We start from the raw sequence: 24,553 nt of genomic DNA on the forward strand, positions 1-24,553 counted from the left end.
TGAGGCAGATAGGTGAGGGAATGGGAGCAGATAAGTGAGGGGCTGGGGCAGATAAGTGAGGGGGTGGCAGCAGATAGGTGAGGGGCTGAGGCAGATGGGAGAGGGGCTGAGGCAGATAGGTGAGGGGTGGGAGCAGATGGGAGAGGGGCTGAGGCATATAGGTGAGGGGATGGGAGCAGATAAGTGTGGGGCTGAGGCAGATAGGTGAGGGGGTGGGAGCAGATAAGTGAGGGGGTGGTAGCAGATAAGTGAGGGGCTGAGGCAGATAGGTGAGGGGGTGGGAGCAGATAAGTGAGGGGCTGAGGCAGATAGGTGAGGGGGTGGGAGCAGATAAGTGAGGGGGTGGGAGCAGATAAGTGAGGGGCTGAGGCAGATAGGTGAGGGGGTGGGAGCAGATAAGTGAGGGGCTGAGGCAGATAGGTGAGGGGGTGGGAGCAGATAAATGAGGGGCTGAGGCAGATAGGTGAGTGGGTGACAGCAGATGGGAGAGGGGCTGAGGCAGATGGGAGAGGGGCTGAGGTAGATAGGTGAGGGGGTGGGAGCAGATGGGAGAGGGGCTGAGACAGATAGGTGAGCGGGTGGAGGCAGATAGGTGAGCAGGTGGAGGCAGATATGTGAGGGGGTGGCAGCAGATGGGAGAGGGGCTAAAGCAGATAGGTTAGGGGGTGGGAGCAGATAAGTGAGGGGCTGAGGCAGATAGATGAGGTGGTGGGAGCAGATAAGTGAGGGACTGAGGCAGATAGGTGAGGGGTTGGGAGCAGATAAGTGAGGGGCTGAGTCAGATAAGTGAGGGGGTGGGAGCAGATAAGTGAGGGGTGGGAGCAGATAAGTGAGGGCAGGGGCGCCTCTAGGCATAGGCAGTACAGGCCATTGCCTGGAGTGCCATTGGTCCTGGGGGGCACCATGTTGCTGGATAAGCCCCGCCTCCAAAGCCCCACCCTGGTATAAGCCCCGCCCCGTGAGTGTTCTATTACTTGCTTCTGCTGCATCCATTTAGTGCAAGGCAGCTGCCACGTCTGTGCTTCTTTCTTCTTTGTGGTTCCTTCTGTTCCTTTTGTGCCTCCTGTCTCCTTGTGCCTCCGTCAGTCCCTTGTGCCATGTCTGACCCCGTCTGTCCTTCTGTCTCCCTTTGTGCCTCCTTCTGTCCCTATGTGCCTCCTTATGTGCCCTTTGCCTTTATTTGTCCCCCGGTGCTACCTCTGCCCCCGTTTCCTCCTTCAGATCCCACTCTGCCTCCTTCTGTCCTCCTGTGCCTCCCTATGTCTCTTCAGTCCCCATATGCCACTTCTGTCCCCTGCGCCTTCCTCTGTCCCCGCTTCTGTCCCCCTCTGGCTTCTTCTGTCTCCCTGTGCCTTCTTACATCCCCCTCTGCCATCTTCTGTCCCCCTTTTGTGTCTCTTTCTGTCCCCCTTTGTGCCTTCTATTGTCTCCCTGTGCTTCCTTCTGCCCCCATTTGTGCTTTTGTCTGTCTCCCATTGTGCCTCCTTCGGTCCCCTGGGTGCCACCTTCAGTCCTCCTGTGCCTCCTTCTTTCCTCCTGTGCCTCATTTTGTCCCCCTTTGTGCCTCAATCTGTCACCATTGTGTCGCTTCCTTCCCCACTTTGTGTCTCCTTCTCCCCCACTTTGTGCCTCCTTCTGTCCCCCTGTGTGCCTCCTGTCCTCTTTTGTGCCTCCTTCTGGTCCTCATGCCTTCTTCTGTCCCACTGTACCTCTTTCTGCCCCTCTGTGTACCTCCTCCTGTCCTCCTGTGCCTTCTCTGTCCTTTGTACCTTATTCTGCCCCCATTGTGCCTCCTTTTGTCCCCCATTGTGCCTCATTCTGTCCCCCTGTGTCCTTCATTCTGTCCTCCTTTGTGACTTCTTCCGACCCTCGTGCCTCCTTCTGCGCCCCTGTACCTCCATATGTCCCCACGTGTGCCTTCTTCCTTACATGTATTTTCTTTCTTACATGTATTTTCTGGTGAAATGCTGCCTCAATAAGTAATTTCTGGTGAAACGCTGCCGCATTACAATTATTTTCTGGTAAAACATTGCCACATTATGGTTATTTCCTGGTGAAACGCTGCCGCATTAAGATTATTTTCATGGTGTGGGGTGGTGCCATGGGGGCGGGAGGCACCACAGGTTTTCTCGCCTGGAGTGACAAAATGGATAGATGCGCCCCTGAGTGAGGGGGTGGGAGCAGATAGGTGAGGGGGTGGGAGCAGATAAGTGAGGGGCTGAGGCAGATAAGTGAGGGGGTGGGAGCAGATAGGTGAGGGGGTGGGAGCAGATAGGTGAGGGGGTGGGAGCAGATAAGTGAGGGGGTGGGAGCAGATAAGTGAGGGGTGGGAGCAGATAAGTGAGGGGGTGGTAGCAGATAAGTGAGGGGGTGGGAGCAGATAAGTGAGGGGGTGGGAGCAGATAGGTGAGGGGGTGGGAGCAGACAGCTGAGAGGGCGGGTTCAGAAAGCTTAGAAGGATAATAAACATGTCTTTAAGAAGGAGTAGGAACAGAGGGTAGAAGGTGACCCAGCGTAGTTGGAGTGGACTTGGAGCAGGTGTCTGTGGGAGTTTGGAGGCATCAGATTTTTTAATACACAGAGGTAATTTTTCTGCTTTGGCACATGGCATAAGACGAATCCATCATTCATTTTCTGATTGTTACCCGGAGAGTAAAACAAGATAACTTTGTTGTGACTTGTGAGTGGTGACAGTGGTTTATTTTAACATCAATAAGTTTTTATTATTTTGTTGAAGCAGTTATAACAATTATAACAGGGTGATGCAACACATCAATGTCAGTACAGTTGGGTGAACATTGATATATAAGTACAGATATTAAACATATAAAATACTTGAAATATGATGTGGAATAATGAAATATAGATATCTATACAATGCTGAAAGATTTTCAAGATCTACAGCAATAATATCTAGCATTCTTCTGATCAGAGCATAATCTTATTAAGCGTTGTATTGCCCGAGATTAGTTTCCTCTCTAGGTGTCAAAACACATCATGTCAAGAGAGGGGCAGGGCCGTCCCGCTCATGAGGCGGGGTGAAACTTTTGCCTCAGGCGGCAAAATTCCAGGGGCGGCACCCGCCCGTCCATGGGTGCGGGGAGCCGGCCGCCGAGCTGGAGGGGTAGCTGGCAGGACGGGGGTATTGGGCCTAGCGGCGGGGAGGGTGGTCGGACCCCCCCCCTCCCTCGCCTGGGTCCCCCGTGCTCCGCTCCCCTCCAGCCTTAAATACAAGCAGCCGCTGTGTAAGAGGCACGGGCGGGGAGGACTCACCTCTTCCTCGTTCCAAGCGTGCGCTCCACTGACGTCACTTCCTGCAACGCTGCAGGAAGTGACGGCAGTGGAGCGCACGCTTGGAACGAGGAAGAGGTGAGTCCTCCCCGCCCGTGCCTCTTACACATAGCGGCTGCTTGTATTTAAGGCTGGAGGGTAGCGCAGCTCGGGGGACCCAGGCGAGGGAGGGGGGGTACGACCCCCTCCCCGCCGCTAGGCCCAATACCCCCGTCCTGCCAGCTACCCCTCCAGCTCGGCGGCCCCCCAGAGCGCGCCCCCCCTCGGGGGGGGGGTTGGGGGGGGGCGGCGGAATTTTTTTTTTTTGCCTCAGGCGGCAAATAGTCTAGGGCCGGCCCTGGAGAGGGGTTGTCTGTTATAGGGCAGTTATAGAGTGGTTTTTATGCCCTGAGATTGAGAGAAGAGAAGAAATAAATCAAAACTATCAAAATGGTAACTAATAGCTATCAACTAGTAAGAAGTGGAGGAAACTTAGCTACATTGAAATCTGCATCCTGGGGACGGTAGGGTAGTTCAGAGTGAGCTAGAGTATTAATAGGGGAGTTTGACAGTGGTTTATTTTAAGCTATCACATTCAGCCATTCAAACATGATTATTATGTTTTGCAGATCTGTTCAGAGTGGCAGTAATAAATAATGGACATGATCCGGTAATAGAAGGCGATAATGTGACTCTGACCTGCAGCACCTGGCTCCATCCTCTCAGACAGGATACACAGCTGCTGTATGCTTTCTATAGGAATGGACAGAAAGTCTTGGGATTTAAAGCATTTTATGAATACAGAGTTGTGTCAGCCCAGCTGGATGATTCTGAGAGATACACATGTGAAGTAAAAACGTCTTCTGGCACTGTGAAAAAAACAAGCGCAGAATTACTCATTGAGGTTGAAGGTGAGAATGAAGGCTTGTCTTAAAAAGATTACATAATGTAAAATGTGTAGACATGCTTTACTTTCATGTGACATCAATCAAGTAGAAATGAAGGAAAATGAGCAAAATGCACTCAAGCCTATGAAACTCTATTTCAGTCCATTTGGCCATTTAGCTTGGGCCAAGTAGGACAGTTTCAAGGCTTAAAATCTCTAAACACAAAATTGTAAAAAATTCTCCCCCCTCCCAGACTCAGGCACACTGTTGTAATGTGGTAGCCAGCGGTGGGCCCCAGTATTAGATAGCCAGAGGGAGCCCCTAGTACAGGAATCCAGATGTACCCCAATGTATAGGTAGCCAGAAGAACACCCAGAATTAGATAGTCAGAGAGCCACACAACAGTAAATCGGAATACTGTGGAAATTTTAGACCAATCACAAGAGCCTGGAAGCTCCAGACCAATCACAGGCTGCAGAATTTTTCAGTGGAAATCGGAATACCAATCATGACTCAATAATAATCGGTAGTAGCTTGTTCTTGTGATTGGTCTAAAATTTCCATTTTGTTCCGATTTCCGCAGCAATCTACTGCCCTCTCTGATTGGTCCAACGCTGCTGAATATTTCAAATCAGATACTATCGAGTTTCACCGAGTCTTGTGATTTGTTTAAAATTTCCATGACATTCAAATCTACGCAGCAAAATTCTGCAGCCTGTGATTGGCCAAATGCTTCCAACTCGTAAGTATTTGGACAATCAGAAAATTTGGTAGTGTATCAAGGATGTCTGCAAAATAGCGAACATCTAAAAAAAATAAGAGATTCCGCAAAGCAATTTTCTTTTAAAAAGCATATAATCAAATCATTAACAATAAGGACAAAAAAAACCCTTTCCATGGAGATTGGTATCGGTAATTCAGGTTTCTGCAGAAATCTGCGGAATCGGTATTCAGCATTTCCGACCATCCCTTCTTATTTCTATGTGCACATACACAGCCACAACATTAAAAACATTGGGCTTGATTCACAAAGCGGTGCTAACTGTTAGCACGCCTGTGAAAACCCCCTTAGCACGTCTAAACAAGCTTTTCGCGCATAAAACTTTATGCGCGCGTACTGCACAGAGCGCAGGGCGCTCCGCGCGAAGTGCCCATTAAAGCCTATGGGACTTAGCGCGCGTAAAACTTTGCGCGCGCAAAGTTAACGCGCGATCTGATTGAGAAATCCGGTACTAACCTACTTAGCACCCTGCTTAGCACGTCTAAAGACTTTAGACGTGCTAAGTAGGTTAGCACCGCTTTGTGAATCAAGCCCACTGACAGGTGATGTGACTAATGGCTCTTGTTTAGAGTTGGGATATATTAAAGAGACACTGAAGTCTCTTAAAAACTGGCTGGATGGTGTAATGGTTAAGGGCTCTGCCTCTGACACGGGAGACCAGGGTTCAAATCTCGGCTCTGCCTGTTCAGTAAGCCAGCACCTATTCAGTAGGAGACCTTAGGCAAGTCTTCCTAACACTGCTACTACCTATAGAGTGCGTCCTAGTGGCTGCAGCTCTGGTGCTTTGAGTCCGCCAGGAGAAAAGCGTGATTTAAGTGTTTGTCTTTAAAAATCCTTTTTTTATCACAAAATATTGTTTAAACATATTAGCCCTAACTAAACCACCGCATCCCCAGTATAGGTAGATATGTGAGAGGATGGGAGCAGATAAGTGAGAGGCTGAGGCAGATAGGTGAGGGGATGGGAGCAGATAAGTGAGGAGGTGGGAGCACATAGGTGAGGGGGTGGGTAGGTGCAGACAGTTTTTGAGTGTGGGTTCAGAGGGCTTAGTGGGACAATAAACATATATTTAGCCACCTCCCTGATGCCTATGTATGGGTAGTGTATGTACATAGTCTAGGCCAATGGGGGGGGGGGGGGGGATAAAAGGGAATACAAGTAATAGGGTTTTTTTTTGAAAAGATCATCTTTCATTAATAAAAAGAATAATAAAATAAACATTGCAGCAGCAATCAGAGACCACCAAAAGAAAGCTTCATTAGTGGGAAGAAGAGGAGGTAAAATTAATGTGGGTGCTAAGTTGTATGACTGAGTAATAAACTGTTAAAGTGGCACAGTGCTGAATTGTAAAAATCGCCTGGTCACTAGGGAGGTATAAATCTTTGGTCCTCAAGAGGTTAAGAAGGAGTAGGAACAGATTGAAGGGGAACCATCATAGTTGGAGTAAAGTTGAGGCAGATGTCATTTTATTACACAGAGGAATCAGGTCATTGTTTAGCTTTGGCACATGGCATAAGAAAAATGTATCTTTCATTTTCTTACCTGGAGATTAAAATAAGAAAATTTGGTTGTGACTGGTTTATTTTAAGCTTCCCTTCTATATGCAGGCACGTGCACGGGGGCTCTGGGTGCTCAAGCACTGGCCCTTTAAGTAACCCGCTACCCTAGACCCTTACACAGGACTTCCTCTTTATTACGAGTGTGGAGTCTGTGGTGTGTAATGGACTGGAGGGTCGCAGCAGACTTGCAGTAAGTAACTTATACTCACTGCTCACACAGATTCAGGAATCCAAGCGGCACAGGCCCCAACAAGTAGGAAGTTCTTCGAAGCTTGGCATCTCTATGGCAACCACAGGCCATGCGTGCCACGTACTGTTGTTGCAATCGTCATATCATGACAGCTGCCAAGGAGACAGAAATTGAGCAGGGGGGGGGGGGTGCGAACAGAGATGGATTAAGACCACATAGGGCCCCAAGCAGAGCAGTAAATTTGGGGCCCCCCTCCTCAGCCACACTGTTGAAAGCATGCCCCCCAGTATAGGTGGCTAGTGTTGGGCGAACAGTGTTCGCCACTGTTCGGGTTCTGCAGAACATCACCCTGTTCGGGTAATGTTCGCGTTCGGCCGAACACCTGATGGTGTTCGGCCTTTTAAGTTCGGGTTCGCCCCGAACTACTAAATGGCCGCCGAACAGGGCCCTGTTCGGCCGAATACTGCCCCCCTATGGGGTCGCAGGCATAAGGGGGAAGCATGCCCCGAAGGAGGCCGGGCAGCGGGCGGTTCAGCAGTAGTACGGTAATACTGCTGAACCGCCCGCTGCCCGGCCTCCCTCAACGCGTCACTCTCCGGACTCCTCCTCCTCAGTCACTCACTTCACAGTGCCGCCCACTGCCAGCCACCCACTACCACCGGACCGGTACTTCCTGAAACTTTTGTATGGGGAAGCGGGCAGAGGGGGGAGCGCTAGCGGAGGGGGTGGGGGGAATTTCCGACCCCCCCCCCCCCCGCGATCGGGGCATGCTCCCCCCTTATGCCTGCGACCCCATAGGGCCCCCAAAAGCGGGATGTTCGGAGAGTTCGGGGTTCGGCCCGAACATACCGAACTTTGCGCCCATGTTCGGCAAACTTTCCCGAACCCGAACATCCAGGTGTTCGCCCAACACTATAGGTGGCCAGATGTCCCTGCAGTATAGGTTGTTGGAAGTCCCCCTACTATAGGTAGTAGCCAGATGTACCCCCAAGAATAGATAGCAAGACAATCCCCCAGTAAATTTAGCCAGATGTTCCCCCAGTATAGGAAGCCAAGTGACCCCCCCACTATAGGTAGCCAGATGTCAACCGATGTGTGGCCACTTTAATTCCCCAAGGCTCATTCCTTCCCCCCCTCCCCACTTATGTCCTCTCCTTCGCTACCATCTCTACTAATCCCTCAAATATGCCCCTCTTCCATCTCCGATATCCCCTTCCTCTTTACCAGACCACCATCTCCCTCATTCAGGTAACACATCTTTACTGACCTCCCTCCTGGCACCATGATCCCTGCCTCGCTAATGATAATTTCCCAAGTTTCGGTACCCCTCCTTCTATCACAGTTTTCACTCCCCCCCCCCCCCCCCAACATGCCTTTTTGTTGGGCAGTAGCAGTGTGCATCACTGCCTGCACACAACCCACTTTACTATATTTATTTATTTATTTAAGTATTTATGTAGCGCCGACATATTACGCAGCGCTGTACAGAGTATATTGTCTTGTCACTAACTGTCCCTCAGAGGGGCTCACAATCTAGTCCCTACCATAGACATATGTATGTATCGTGTAGTACATGTATGGTCTAGGGCCAAATTTTTTTTTTGGGGGGGGGGGGGGGGAAGCCAATTAACTTATCTGTATGTTTTTGGGGATGTGGGAGGAAACCGGAGTGCCCGGAGAAAACCCACACAGACTCAGGGAGAACATACAAACTCCTTGCAGATGTTGACCTGGCTGGGATTCAAACCAGGGACCCAGCGCTTGCAAGGCGAGAGCGCTAACCACTATGCCACCGTGCTGCCCTATAGTATGTACTATAGTATGAAACCCTATAGGCAACATCCATACTCAGTACTGACAGGTGGAAAAGCAATTATGATTCGATCATAGTGAAAGAATCTGCCTGTAACAATTGATGTATGTATGGCCAGCTTTAGATTATGGTTTCTAATAACAAGATTGGAGAGAGGAGAGAGAAGGCAAAGCAGGGGTTTTGGTGCACGGCACTCAGCACCGGTTACCCAAACCAGGAGCCCCATAGCAGCAATAATATGCTGCGTGGGGCACATAAGGGAAGTTCCCCGTGATCGCCGTACCCCAAATTACACCTCCCTCAGAGTTGCAACGACTTTGGAGGGGGAATAGTATTTAACGCCATCGGGGAGTTTAGTGGCAGCAGGAAGAGCCGTCATTCAGCACTCCCGGCGCCCAACTCACTCGCAGCGTACAAATACTAAGGGCTCAGACACACTATAAGCGATTTTCTGAGCACTTTAAAGAGACTCCGTAACAAAAATTGCATCCTGTTTTTTATCATCCTACAAGTTCCAAAAGCTATTCTAATGTGTTCTAGCTTACTGCAGCACTTTCTGCTATCACAGTCTCTGTAATAAATCAATGTATCTTTCCCCTGTCAGACTTGTCGGCCTGTGTCTGGAAGGCTGCCAAGTTCTTCAGTGTTGTGGTTCTGCTATGAACTGGCCCCTCTGTGCACACTGCCTGTGTACTATTTAGATTAGAGCAGCTTCTCTCTTCTCTCTTATCTTTTACTAGCTGGATAAATTGTCTTCTGAGCTGGCTGGGCTTTCACATACTGAGGAAATTCAGACAAGGGCAAAGCTGTTTGCAGGAAGAAAAGAGCAGCCTGAAACTTCAGTGCATGAGAGATGCAGGGGGAGAGAAACACACAAATGATCTCTTGAGATTCAAAAAGAAGGGTGTATACAGCCTGCTTGTGTATGGATGTATTTTCTATGTGTGGACATACTGTACATCAACCTACTTCCTGTTTTGGCGGCCATTTTGTTTGTTTATAAACAAACTTTTTAAAACTGTTTTTAACCACTTTTAATGCGGCGAGGAGCGGCGAAATTGTGACAGAGGGTAATAGGAGATGTCCCCTAACGCACTGGTATGTTTACTTTTGTGCGATTTTAACAATACAGATTCTCTTTAAGCCACCAGAATTTTCTGAGAGCTTTTTACAAATGCTCAAACTGACTTACATTAAAATCATGGGAAAATCGCGATCGCGGTAAAATCACTCAGAGAAGTGCTTATAGTGTGTCTGAGCCCTTATGCAGAGAAGGGAAGTAACGGTGAGGAGAAAAAAGCTGAAAGAGAGGGAAGAAGATATTTGCCTCACCAGAATTGCACTTTTATTTAGCTTTCCTGTATGACAAGAAGACACACCCAGCACTAGGGGAAGAGGGAAACAAAGGTGAATGAGGAAGGGCTGGTGCAAACCTACAGCGATTTGAATAGCGCTTGGCTAATGTTACCCTATGAGGATGTTCCCACAGCAGAGTTGTGATTTTTTTCAAAATCGCAAACATGCTGCATGAAGCATTTTTTGGAGCAATTCATTCAAAAAAACGCTCTCAAAACCGCTTATCCAATTGCACTCGCAAATTGCTAGCGATTGCTATTGCGATTTTGGCCTGCACTAGTCCAGAGAAAGGAAGAGTGGAGAGAAATTGAGAATAGCCTGAGATGGAGCAGAGAGCTTATCTGTATTGCAGTCCCACATCACACTGAGGCTACTTGCCTGTAATAGGACTCCTGTCCCTGCTAGTCTCTCACACAAGTCAGAAAGAAGCCCTCAGGTACAACTCAGGTGATAAAACTAAGGGTAGGAACACACTAGGCAGAATCGTGTATGCGTTTTCCATAGCCCTGGCTAGGAAGCAGCTTCTGCTGTTTGTTTTCAAAACATTTTTATTAGTGGAGAACGCTGGACAGAGATCACAAATAACATTAGTCATTCCAGACCCCAGCCTGTGTCTGACAGCTAAACTAAGGTGGGGGAGGGGGAAGATCCAGGAGAAAACACTGTCTGTATGTGTCTTATTATCTATGTTACAAAGAGCATTACTGAAGACTTTGCAAAGCAACTGCCTCTGTTGCCTGGTGGATAAACCAGCTCTGGTGAGGCCACCGGTGACAGGTCTGACTAACTTCACATCATTAGATACAACCAGCGTCTCTATGACTGAATGTGTGTGTCAAGCAGAGGGGCTCAGGTAGATGGTGTGGAATCGTGGAAGAGCCTAACAGTGTACTACTCTGGTTTGGCACTACTGTGCATTTCTGGGGTGGGTGTAAGGTCGCATGTCACTGCAGTGCATTTCAGGGGAAGCCCCTGTCTATATGGTTATTATGTTTTGCAGCTCTGTTCAGTTTGCCAGAAATAAATAAAGGACGTGATCCGGTAATAGAAGGAGATGATATGACTCTGACCTGCACCACCAGGCTTCATCCTTGCAGACAGGACACACAGCTGCAGTATGCTTTCTACATAGATGGACAGGAAGCTCAGGGATTCGGAACATCTAATGAATACAGAGTTGTGTCAGCCCAGCTGGAGGATTCTGGGAGATACACTTGTGAAGTAATGTCTTCTGGCAATGTGCAGAAAACAAGCGTAGAATTACTTATTGAGGTCGAAGGTGAGAATAATGGCTTGTGTCAAAAAGATTACATAATGTTATACATGTGCTTTACTTTCATATTATGACATCAATCAAGTAGAAATTAAGGAAAATGAGAAAAACACTCTCAAGCTTATGAGACTCTATTTCAGTCAATTTGTTTTAGACAGTTTCGGGGCTTAAAATCTCTAAGCACAAAATTGTAAACATTCTCCCCCCTCCCAGACTTAGGCACACTGTTGTAATGTGGTAGCCAGTGGTGGGCCCCAGTATTAGGTAGCCAGGTAGTTGGTAGCCAGAGGGAGCCCCTAGTACAGGAATCCAGAAGTGCCCCAAGGTATAGGTAGCTAGAAGAGCTGCCAGAATTAGGTAGCCAGAGAGGCTCCCAACAGTATAGATAGCCAGAATCCTCCTTCACCAAGTATAGAGAGCCAGAGAGCTCCCCAGTAAAGGTGGAAAGAGAGGGCTCCCCAGTGTAAGGGGGGCAGAGACAGTACCCCCAGCATAGGTAGCTAGAAAGCCTCCAGCATAGGTAGCCAAAGTACACCCCCAGTACAGATAGCTAGATAGCTCTCTAGTATACATAGCCAGAAAGTACTGCAATATGGATAACCAGAGAGCCCACCAGTATAGGTAGCCAAAGAGCCCCTCTCCGTGTTATAAGTAGCCAGAGAACCCCTATCCCAATCCAGCCAGTATAGGTAGCCAGAGAGCCCACCCAGTATATGTGGTGACAGAGGGTGGGAGCACTCACCTTTCAGAGATCCACATAGGGCCTATCTTCTTCCTACTAGGTGTACCATCTCATTGGTAACAGCCCCAATGGTCCCGTAATCACAGGTGAGACTGTTACCAATGCAGATTAAAACTAAGCAGGGTCCTAGGCAAGGTAACCAATTTGGGCCCCAATCATACGTGTCCGTTTTTGTTTGCCATTAGGGTGCCCCCTAACTGTGCCAATGAAACCAAGCATAGGCAACATTTATTCACCCAAAACAATGTTTATATAACCAGCTCATCTAGCTGGTGTTCCAGCAACACATTTGGCTCCTCCAGGAGCCAACCTGAACAGTCAGCTGAAATCAATAGCCAGTGCATTTTTGAAAAAAAAATTGTTTCCGCGTGCCCATATTTTTTCAAATATATTATTACCTTGTGAAAATGATTTGTCATAGCCACTGATTTCAATGCAGTTAGTGAAAATGTTTTTTCACACTTATGTTAGATAACCAAACATGCTTTGATGAACCATTATAATCCCCTCCTTCTTAGAGCATAATGGCGTGTACAGCAACCTTTCCTAAAACTGATGGTGTAGGTTAGGATATTAGGTATAGGCCTCATGCAGGGTATATTTAGCAGTGAAGTTAGGGCTAGGTGCAAATAAGGGTAATACATTAGGGAGGGAGGTCAGAGGTAGGTCCAGGAAGGGGATTAGGCAGGAAGTGTAAAGCTCCGTACTCATGGATGATTAAAGCCAGCTGAGGTGGCCGATAATGACCGCCCCAGCCAATAATCTGGCTTGTGTACAGCAGCCACCAACGACCACCACTTGGCGAGCAATCAACTCAGCTGAGCTACAGCCAATTGCTTTTTGAAGGCTGCTCTCCCTGTCCGCCTTACGACATCACATCTGTGCTGCTCTGTTGTCCCTCCACCTCCCGGCATAGCAACAGATTACGTCATCAGCTGTACAGCTGAACTCGCATCTGTATAGCCCAGTCCAGTGATGTCGCCTGAGAGACATCACTGGACTGGTACTGATTGCCGATGGGTGACATCAGTCAGCTCATGTGTACAGGCCTTAAATGTTATGTAAGGGATTACATCAGTCAGGGAGGTCAGTCTTTAGGAAGGGGATTACGCAGGTAGGTCAGCTGTTAGGAAGGGGATTACACAGGGAGGTCAGCTGTTAGGAAGGGGATTACTCTAGGCAGGGAGGTCAGCTGTTAGGAAGGGGATTACTCTAGGCAGGGAGGTCAGCTGTTAGGGGGAGGATTACTCTAGGCAGGGAGGTCAGCTGTTAGGAAGGGGATTACTCTAGGCATGGAGGTCAGCTGTTAGGGGGAGGATTACTCTAGGCATGGAGGTCAGCTGTTAGGAAGGGGATTACTCTAGGCATGGAGGTCAGCTGTTAGGAAGGGGATTACTCTAGGCATGGAGGTCAGCTGTTAGGGGGAGGATTACTCTAGGCATGGAGGTCAGCTGTTAGGAAGGGGATTACTCTAGGCATGGAGGTCAGCTGTTAGGAAGGGGATTACTCTAGGCATGGAGGTCAGCTCTTAGGAAGGGGATTATTCTAGGCAGGGAGGTCACAGGTCAGCTGTTAGGAAGGGGATTACTCTAGGCATGGAGGTCAGCTGTTAGGAGGGGAATTACATAGGGAGGGAGGTCAGCTGTTAGGAAGGCGATTACACAGGGAGGTCAGCTGTTAGGAAGGGGATTACTCTAGGCATGGAGGTCAGCTGTTAGGAGGGGAATTACATAGGGAGGGAGGTCAGCTGTTAGGAAGGGGATTACTCTAGGCAGGTAGGTCAGCTGTTAGGAAGGGGATTACTCTAGGCAGGGAGGTCAGCTGTTAGAAAGGGGATTACACAGGGAGGTCACAGGTCAGCTGTTAGGAAGGGGATTGCTCAAAGCAGGGTGTTAGGAAGGGGATTACACAGGGAGGTCAGCTGTTAGGAAGGGGATTACTCTAGGCAGGGAGGTCAGCTGTTAGGAAGGGGATTACTCTAGGCAGGTAGGTCAGCTGTTAGGAAGGGGATTACTCTAGGCTGGGAGGTCAGCTGTTAGAAAGGGGATTACACAGGGAGGTCACAGGTCAGCTGTTAGGAAGGGGATTATGCTAGGCAGGAAGGTCAGCTGTTAGAAAGGGGATTACACAGGGAGGTCACAGGTCAGCTGTTTGGAAGGGGATTATGCAGAGAGGTCAGTCGTTAGGAAGGGGATTATGCTAGGCAGGGAGGTCAGCTACTAGGAAGGGTATTACTCTAAGCAGGTAGGTCAGCTGCTAGGGAGCTGTAACATGGAGCTTTGGGCTTCTTGCCCACCTTGGCCACAGTGACAGCTATCCTGCAACCCTGCTTCACCACTCAGTATGTCATTTGTTCCAACTATGATTGGAGTGTTCCCGATCGTGTGCTCATGGTGCCTGCCAGAAATAATTAAAAAAAAGTTTACATGTCATTAATTAATTAAATTTAATTAATTTAAAATGCAGTTCTGTGTAGGGCATGTGCAACCCCGGACATAAGGACAAAGGTCAAAGGGCATCGCAGACCTGTTAGGGCTCAATCTCACGTGTCTGAATGGTAATGTAACTAGTTAGCATGGAGGAGTTCAGAACCAGCAAAATAAAAAGGTAAAGGTTTCTCATGGGAAAGGAGTTATCGGCTACTGATTGGGATACTGATTTTTAGGTCTATGACATTTACTTGTAATACATATAATTCTTAATAATCTTCTAGAGCTCAACTCACCAGAAATAACAGCTCACCCATCACTACCAGTGGAAGAGGGAAGAGATGTGACATTAAAGTGTGAGCTGGTTCCTGAAGAAATACGTGTTTTATATACCTTCTACAAAGACTTTCAGATTATCCAACATGCATCTGTGGAGAACATCTATGAGGTCCATGAAGCCGAAGCAGAGGACACAGGAAACTATCAGTGCTCTATACAGTACAACAGCCTTAGAAAAAACAGCACCAGCATGCATATCCTAGTTCATTGTAAGTCTAAACTTTGTTATTGGTTACATATATATTCCAACACAGGACCCCTCCAGGATCTACACCCACATACGGGGCAGGGACACTTCAAGCATGCTAAGAGAAGAATGACGGGTTAAAGAAGAAGAAAGACGTATACAGAAGAAGATCATGCACAAAGAAAGAAATACAGTATATAGGGGAAGTAAGGATCACAGCTGAAAAAGACCAGTCACTATGATTGGCTCACAGTGGCCACAGGGTCAAAAGCCAATTAAATAGGCTCCTGATCAGCACACAGAGCTACTGCCATTATGATAGCAGAGCAACTGGGCTGCAGCAATGTCAGAGCAGTGTGAATGGAGAAAGTAGCTGGAATCTACGCTCTGGTAGGAATATCAGGCCACAAACAGGGTATAGATTTCAATTACTGTTGTCCACAAGAGGTTTAGTCATGGGAGCTCTTACAAGCCTCCAGTGTATTTTCCATGATCCTACCCCTAGTGACCTTCATAGCAGGAGGGGCATTGTAGATAAGCATGTCAGGACATAGCAGAGGCAGCCAGATTTTCACACAAGCTGGAGTGATTAGAATCTCATTGACCATCTCTAGTAGTCACTTATTCGTGTCCATCAAGAGTAAATCTAAAGTTTCCAAGTGTCATTTTATTTATTTGGGAATTGAAATGTCAGTAGCACATTTTATTTTAAACCAATCAGGGCTTTGTTTAATTTGTAAAAGTTTCATAAAATAGTACAGAAAGGAGAAAAAAGGATAATATCCACATAGGAAACAACGCTACATTGGTCCAAGTACAATAGTGGAGTAAAGCTGTACAGCCGGGTGGTGACGGGTCAGCATGGCGACGGGCACCAGGCAGCAGTGTAATAAAGAGTCGCAAGGTTGGTTGTTACATACAGAAAGAAGGCCTATCATTCAGGATGAGCTTTAATCCTTTAGCAGACAATTTATTTAGAGGCTTGCAAGTGCTCCAGGCCAATTTATTTTAGCACATTTTTAATTTCTTCTTGGTTACATTTCCTAGCTTCTAATTAGTACTACTGTAATGTGTATTTATGGACACTTGTCACTAGGGGGCAGTGTAAGACAATAATAGAGGACTTCTGCTTTCAGTTTCTGTATTTTATGTTAGCAGAGAGATATCAAAGCATTCCAAGATAATTACAGCACAACGAGTTCTGCTGACTGAGGTCAAAAGCCGTCAACTTATCTCAAATGAGATAACTCTATTGAAGGTGCTAATAGGTTAAGCTAGACACACACCATTTAATTCCTTGGCAGATTGATGGGTTGAAACGATTATTTCTGACATGTCTGATCAATTTCCAATTAAAAATTCTCGGAGGTAAACACAGGGAGAGGGATTCCCTGTTCAAAATGCCCACCAGGGGCATTCCTGTAGGGTTTCCAGAGCTGCCATTGGGCAGCTCTGTCTCCCTAGCCATGCCCCCTGCCAATCCCTCGCCTCCCTGTAGGATGTGAGAAACACACAGTCTCTCCATGCAGCGTCGTGACCCAGAGGTCACAAAAGTGAAAGTGAACTATTGCGGCCCATGGGAGAGGCGGTTTTTGCGGCTACCTGATCCGTTTAGCCCTGCAGATCAGGTAGCCTACTTTTTTTTTATTGTTTTGAGCCCACCCCAGGCTCTCTTTAAAGCAATACCAGTTAGGGCCTATTTCCACTACATGCAGATTGGATGCAGAAAAAACTGACTCCAATGAATGCCTATGGTCCTGTTTCCACTAAACGCAATTTTTCTGATGCAGATTTTCCCATAGGCATTCATTGGAGTCAGTTTTTTTGCATCCATTCTGCATCCAATCTGCATGTAGTGGAAACAGGCACTTACCTGGCTATGCTGCTAATCCTCTGTCTCTAATACTTTTAGCCATAGAGCCTGAACTAGCATGCTGCAGATCAGGCGTTTGTGACATTTATTGTCAGATCTGACAAGATTAGCTGCATGCTTGTTTCTGGTGTTATTCAGATACTACTTCAGCCAAACAAATCAACAGGGCAGCCAGGCAACTGGCATTGTTTAAAAGGACATAAATATGGGAGCCCCCATATTATTTTTATTTTCAGTTGTCCTTCAAGTAAAACACAGTGGGCTTGATTCACAATGCGGTGTTAACCTAGTTAGCACGCCTAAAGACTTTTGGGCGTGATAAGCATTGCGCTAAGTAGGTTAGCAACGCTTTGAGGGAAAAACTCGTGAGCAAAGTTTTGCGCGCAAAGTCCGTTGCGCACGAAACGTCGCATAGGGTTTAATGGTGTTGCCGCGTAAACTTTGTGCGCGAGTTTATTTTATCACGCCTAAACTGAGTTAAGGCGTGATAATGGGCTTTTCACCAGCATGCTAACAGTTTGCACGGCTTTGTGAATCAAGCCCAGATATTTTAAAAGAGACAGACCTGGAAAATAGAGTGTGAATAATTTGCTGCTGGAGATTACAGGACATACACAAAACCAGTTTGTGATTCAAAACCTCATAATGTATTTGGTGGACTTTTTCAGTAATCTGGATGTTCTTCTTTTCCATAACAGATCCAGTCTCGGGTGTGAATATTACCATATGTAACAGCAGAGAAGACTTTACATTGGGAAAATCTCTAAGGCTGATCTGTTCTGTACAAATGGGAACACCACTCATTTTCCGATGGCTGCATAATGGGAAGATTGTGGAAGAAGACCCGGAGTCCTTCCAGCTGCAAAATAACGGGTCAGTTCTCTACATACCATCCCTTCAAAGGCAACATGAAGGGACCTATCAGTGTAATGTCAGCAGCAACACATTGCCAACATCCGGCAGGACTTCTTCTGCAGTGGGGGAAATTACAATCCCCCAAATCATGGGATCCCATCAATCAGGTGAGACATAAAAATACAGAAACTGAATATACTCTAGGTACCAACTATCTTAAAACAGACCTGAACTCTTGCACAGCACACAATGGAAAGTCTTTATTCCACATACAAGTGTTGATTCACTAAGAGAAATAGCGTGATTAACCTCCTTACGCGGACTATTGGCTGCGTAGCACGCGTAATCAACCCCAGTAAAAGGAGCGCACGCTATGCTGCGTGCTGTATTGCAGCACAGTGAGTACCAGTAACTTTATGCCTGCTCCACTCTTCCCGCTCTAAGCCCCTTCGGGTCCATTCACATTAAAGGATGTGATCCCCACACTCTGATTGGCCCAATAGGCAGCCTGTCAAGTGGGCAGAGTACAAGGTTATGCCCATACAGAGAATAGTTATATATGTGTTTCAATGTGATTCTGAACAGACCATTGTTACTGACACCTACCGAGAAAGCCACAACTATCTCTACTCCTGCCTGTGAATGTACAGGGAAGCACAAATTACCATTTACCACCAAACCTTGACCTAAATTTTGGACTTTTCAAAAATATGTTTTTTTCTTTTCTGGACTCTGACACTGTATTAATAACCTTCTTCCATTTCAGGGTTAAGTCCCATATTGATTATAGTTGGGGTCTCACTGCTCATAATACTCCTGGCTGCTATCATGATGTTTATATACAGAGACAAAATTGCTTCCCGTTTCCAAAAAAGCCCTCAAAGACCACCGAATTCAGGTAATATTTGTCTATAGCTTGAAATATTTCACTGGTCTGTCTCTGTTACAAGAATATGATAATTCACGGATAATTCCATGCAAAAAGTTTAATGTTTTTGTTTGTGTGACATACAGTAAATTGAAATGAGGCTGCCAGTTTCATTCACTAGTAAACAATGCCAGTTTCCTGACATTGGCCTCGATTCACAAAGCGGTGATAACCCAGTTATCACGCCTAAAAGACTTTAGGCGTGATGACCTTTTCACCACTGAGTTATCACCGATTTTTCCTGCTCTTCGCGCGAAGTCCCATAGGGCTTAATGGGAGCTTCGCGCGAAGCGTCGGGTGTTGCGCGCGCACTTACGTACGCGCGGCAACTTCGCGCGAGTTTCTTCTTATCATGCCTAAAGTGACTTTAGGCGTGATAAGGGCCTTTTCACCACGGTGCTAACACTTTGCACCGCTTGGTGAATCGAGCCCATTGTGTTGGTGCTCTGCCTCTAATACTATGGGTTTGATTCACTATGCGGTGCTAACCTACTTAGCACGTCTAAAGCCTTTAGGCGCGCTAACCAGAGTGCTAAGTAGGTTAGCATCGGCTTTCTCAATCAGATCGCGCGCTAAGTACCCCACGCAAAGTCCTATGCGCGCGCTAAGTCCTATAGGCTGTAATGGGCACTTTGCGCGGAGCACCCTGCGCTCTGTGCAGTGCGCACACAATACTTTGCGTGCATAACTTTGCACGTGATGCGTTTCGCACCTCTTTTAGACGTGCTAAGGGGCTTTTTACAGGCGTGCTAACAGTTAGCACCGCTTTGTGAATCAAGCCCTATAACTAACTGGCCCGGAATGAGCATGTAGATCAGATATTGTGATTCTGGTCTGACCCCACTGGCCGCATGCTTGCTTCAGGGCTGTGACTCCGCTGGCTGCATGCTTATTTCACTTTAATTATCGTTAGTTATGCTTCTCTAATATCTGTATATTGCTGTATATTGGTATGTAACTCAGTGATGTTGAGCTTAGGCTAGTCCCAGAGCATTCTGGGAGATCAGCTGACGTTCCTGCACCCTTCGCAGAGGAGAATAAAGTTCCACATTTTTTTACCTTTCCAGCAGAAAAGATGACATCTCTGATAAATTTAAGAATGTAAATCAGGGTGAGGTAAAATAAAGAGAGCTAATTCCTAAGATAAAACAGGTGAGGAGAGCTAATTTGCGAGATAAGACAAAAAAAGAGACCACATTTATTTGGTGGAAAAGATAAGAAGGTAAAATCCTTGAGGTAAAACAGATAAACGCCCTTATTCACCAAACTGCGGTAAGTTTTCCATGCACAGGCAGAACAAGGCAGTTTTACCGGCACTAAAGTTGGCCACACACCATACAGTTTTTTAAATATCTGTTCAATCTAAGAATTGCAATACATTTTTCTGATTGATTGTAACATTTTAAAAATATGACCAATGTGCCACACACGTATGTTCAATTTTTCCCCAATTATGATAAAAATGATTGGAAACTGACAAAATTGCTAGGGTATGTATATTAATAAATGGACAATCCAACACACACCATACAATCTTTAGGAAGATTGAAGAAAAATATCTGGCATTCTGAATCGATTAAAATCAAAGAAAAAGAGAAATCCGATCGGATTTTACAGTCGAATGAAAAAAAAGCTTTCGATTTTTTCGGGAGATCCGATCGTTTTTATCAAATTAACGTAAAATCGGATCATTTTATTGTATCGTGTGTGGCCACCTTTAGACTGGGGAGGCACCACCCATTAACCTAAAAGCACCACACATGTTACCAGAATAACTCATGTTGCTATGGAAACAGGTTAACAGGTGGTGCTTTCCCGACAATAGTTCCGATACAATTGTAAATGGTGGCGGCAATCTTACCACAGTTTGGTGAAACAGGGCCAAAGAGAGATGTTTCAAGAGTTCAGGTTTTGTGAATCAACAACCGTATTATAAAAGACAGCCTAGAAGCTTTTTGACACACAAAGGCCAATATCCAATTAACTTTTTCTCCTGAGTTTTCTCCCAGGAGATAATTTTTCATCTTCGATTTAAAATAATGTTTTAGCGCTTTGCAATGAAAAAAAGCACCAAAAAGTAGGTGAAAAAGTACTGTCAAAATTATTTTGAGAATTTATTTGTTTGCTGGTGGATTAACCACTTAAGTATCAGCGGTCTCCACACCCGTAAGGACCACAGACCGATGGTATGAGAAACCACAGAATACCAATGAATCGCTGTACATACCCGCCACAACCGCCATCCATGCCACCCACCAGGACCCACAGGCCATCCACTTTGCCATCTCTATGACAGCAGAGTCCTGTGAGCCGGTCAGGAGCCGCTTTGATTGGCTTCTGACTGTGTCTATTAATGTTAGCCAATTGGAGTTGCTTACATTGATAGATTAGACAAGGACAAGGTCCAATGAAATCAGCTCCTGGCCCATTCACAGGGCTTTGTCATCATAGAGACAGCAGGGTGAGTGAGCTGCGGCGCGGAGCTAGCGAAGCGATCGGCGGGAGCAATGACAACGTGCGGAGTTGAGTTGAAATCTACGCCAGGTCAGCCAAAACAGCACCAAAACAGGGTATACATTTCAACTTCGTCCTTAAAGAGAACCAGAGACGAAGCACCCTCATGTATTTTACCATATATATCAGTGGGAACATGACAGTAAACACCTACTTTGCTCTCTGTTTCATTCTTCTCTGCTAAATCTGCCTGTTATCAGCCCTCATAAGAATCCCGACTGAGCATTCAGTCTAGCTTTTCCCGGGATGATTATAGCTGAGTCAGTCTCCTGTGATGTCTTTTCAAGCCCAAGTCTGCCCCCTTGTGGCTCTGCTTTCATGCTATTTATCCTCAAAGCAGCAAAGCAGAGCCACAAGGGGGCAGGCTTGGGCTTGAAAAGACATCACAGAAGACTGACTCAGCTATAATCATTCCGGTGAAAGCTAAACTGAATGCTCAGTCGGGGATTCTTATCAGGGCTGGTAACAGGCAGATTTAGCATAGAAGAATGAAACAAAGAGCAGGGTAGGTGTTTACTGGCATGTTTCTATTGATATATATGGTAAAATACATGAGGGTGCTTCATCTCTGGTTCACTTTAAATGATTAAAAGGCATTTTATTGACAAGGTATGACAATATCACCAAGGAGAAAACTCAGGAGAAAAAGTGAATTGCATATGGGCCAAAGTATAATATGCAATTCACTTTCTCTCCTAAGTTTTCTCCAAGGAAATACTTTTTTACCTTATGTTTAAAATAACTTTTTAGCAAAAAATATTGTCAAAATTATTCTAAGTATTTGTGGTTTAAAAGGCATTTTATTGATAAGATGTGAAAATATCACCGAGGAGAAAACTTAGGAGAAAAGTGAATTGCTTACCCATATTCAATTTACTTTTCTCCTAAGTTTTCTCCTGGGTGATATCTGCACATCATATCAATAAAGTGCCCTTTAAACCACAAGTAAGCAAAGAAATACTCCAAATAATTTTGATAGTACTTTTTAATTTACTTTTTCATTCTTTTTCAATTGCAGAGTGCTGAAAAATTATTATTTTAAAAAAAGAAGATAGAAATGATCTCGTAGGAGAAAACTATTAGAAAAAGTTAATTGCCTATGGACCATTATCCACGGCTTTCCAATCAATCACTATGGCAACCTGCTACATTTTGTAGTAAACTCGAGTTTATAAGCAACCATTTTTTACAAAGATACATGTTGCAGTGTTATTAAATGTTAACGAAACTAAATAGGACATGCATTTTTTTTGTAGATTCCAACACTGAAAAAGATAACCCAAGGTGAGTAATCATGCAAAAAACACAGGTCTTTAAAGTAAATTCATATGCGACATTAAACTTTTTGAACAAAGTTGTGATGACTGTGACATCCATACTTAGGGCCCATTCACACTAGAAATCGCTTAACGCAAACACTGCGCGGTTCTCTGGCGTCTTCCAAAGGTTTTTCCTAGTGATATCCCAGCGATTTTTCACTGTATACAAAGTGTTTTCCCAGCGTTTTTACAGCGATTAGCGTTTTACTATTTCTAGCTCACTTAGCCTTTTGTGGGTAATCTAAAAGGTTGGCTGGGTAAAATCGCTGGGGAAACTCTGTTCATTGTGAACAGGCCACCGATTTCTGAGCGATTTTCCAGCATTCCTATGCTTAACATTGAAACGCGAATTGCTCAGAATCTTTTAGAAAACGCTGCAGGCAACGCATTTGCATTTAAGCAAATCGCTTAAATGAGAACACTTCCATATACTTTCTATCACACTGATACGTGAAGAGATCTAGCGTAACTAGTGCAAATCACAGTGCTAGTGAGAAAGGCGTAGTCAGAGTCAGGCCGGGGTCGTTCACAAGAGCAGATGACTGAAGTACAGAAGGGCTAGGCAAAATCATAGTCAATTAACAGGCAGGGTCATACACATAAGTCAGATGTCGTATTGGAAGGATCAAACAGTAGCCAAATCAGGGACAGGCCGAGTCATACACAGATATCAGATGGCAGTGGTACAGAGGGGCTAGGCAAAATCGAAGTCAGAAGGAGGTTAGAAGGAAGGCAAAAGTCAGTACACAGAATAATATACAATGTAATATTACAATAATAATACTGACTGACTAGAGTACATATATATCGTGCTGATGCGCAATGTGTGACAATATGTGACAATCTCCCACTAGCTAGGGCCAAGAACCAGCGAACTGATTTGTATCAAGGCCAGTGAGCAAGTGAATGCTCTGGCCTTAAATACAAAAAAGACAGGCCATGAGCCCACTCCCAAAATTGACAGCACCTCCTGCAAAAGGGTGTCAGCTGATGACATCACAGCTGACACCCCATTAGACACGCCTCCTCAGTCTACAAGGTCTGTCCTGCCGATTGGACGCACTGCACATGTGCGTGCGCTGACTCACCACCACAGGGGTGCTGGGGATGCTGCGGAAGTTGGCGCGGAAGCTCCACCACGCACACGGACATCGCCGGAGACGCCTCAGGAGCCACCACTGGAAGGTAAGATTGTTACACTTTCATTGTACACACTTTTCAAACCACTAGTGAATGTTTTGCAGCGATGCTGCAATCGCACTGAAAATGCCCAAGTGTGAATGGGCCTTTAAAGGACCACTATCGCGAAAAAAGTAGGCAGTTAAAATCTGACAGAACAGATGTTTTGGGCCAGTCCATCTCCTCATGGGGGATTCTCAGGGTTTTCTTTGTTTTCAACAGCATTTCCTGAACAGCAGTTTAACTGCCCAAATAGCAAGATACCAGCCAATCTTCCTAATTATTTGCACACTATTTTGTTAGTTAGACTTAGCAACTGCTTTTCAGGAAATGCTGTTTCGGTTCTGTCAGATTTTAACTGCCTAATTTTTTTGTGATAGTGGTCCTTTAATCTGATGCTGATCACCAATGGGGCTTTCTGTTACCAACCAATGCCAGGGACACTACATGCTCTGTGTGGCTTGCAGTCACCGGCGCAACTACCAGGGGTGCGACCCCATCAGCCGCAGGGGGGCCGGGGCCCCTCTGGGGCCTGCCAGCCATGTGCGGGGGGAGCGATGCCGCCCCCTCGATTGTGGGACCCCGCAGCCAGGTGTGGAACTGGCCGAGGCATCTACTAGACGCCACACCAGTTCATTCCCCACAGCCCGCAGTCTCCCGGGAGGCTGAGTGCAGGGCTGTGGAAAGATGGCTGCCGAAGCCCTGCACTGGAGACTATTTGTGTCTCCAGTACAGGGCTTTGGGTGCCATCTTTCCATAGCCTTGCACTCTGCCTGTCAGCGCGGGAGATAGCAGCCAGGAGGATCGTCGGGGGATCTGCGCACCAGAGGCCGGCCGGGAGCGAAAACTTCTGCCAGGTAAGTGAATTGTTTTTTTTTTTACAGGTGCATTTTATTCTAGTGACTGCTGTGACTGCTAGTGAAATGATTTTCTAGTGACTGCTGCCCACTGTACTATTTTCCAGTGACTGCTGCCCACTGTACTATATTCTGGTGACTGCTGCCCACTGTACTATTTTCTGGTGATTCCTGCCCACTGTATGATTTTCTGGTGATTCCT

The 24,553-nt window shown here is 46.3% G+C and overlaps 1 protein-coding gene across 1 annotated transcript in view; it reads left to right on the forward strand.

Annotated features, from left to right (window-relative positions):
* Nucleotides 1–24,553, forward strand: part of LOC137533396 (Fc receptor-like protein 5) — an 82,351-nt gene that overhangs the window by 36,001 nt on the left and 21,797 nt on the right. Inside the window, exons 7-11 of the mRNA XM_068254798.1 lie at nucleotides 3,900–4,181; nucleotides 14,585–14,848; nucleotides 17,398–17,721; nucleotides 18,321–18,452; nucleotides 22,253–22,280. Of these exons, the coding sequence (XP_068110899.1) occupies nucleotides 3,900–4,181; nucleotides 14,585–14,848; nucleotides 17,398–17,721; nucleotides 18,321–18,452; nucleotides 22,253–22,280 (1,030 nt within the window). The remainder of the gene's footprint in view (nucleotides 1–3,899; nucleotides 4,182–14,584; nucleotides 14,849–17,397; nucleotides 17,722–18,320; nucleotides 18,453–22,252; nucleotides 22,281–24,553) is intronic.

This window comes from Hyperolius riggenbachi, chromosome 9, assembly GCF_040937935.1.
Source record: "Hyperolius riggenbachi isolate aHypRig1 chromosome 9, aHypRig1.pri, whole genome shotgun sequence".
NCBI lineage: Eukaryota > Metazoa > Chordata > Amphibia > Anura > Hyperoliidae > Hyperolius > Hyperolius riggenbachi.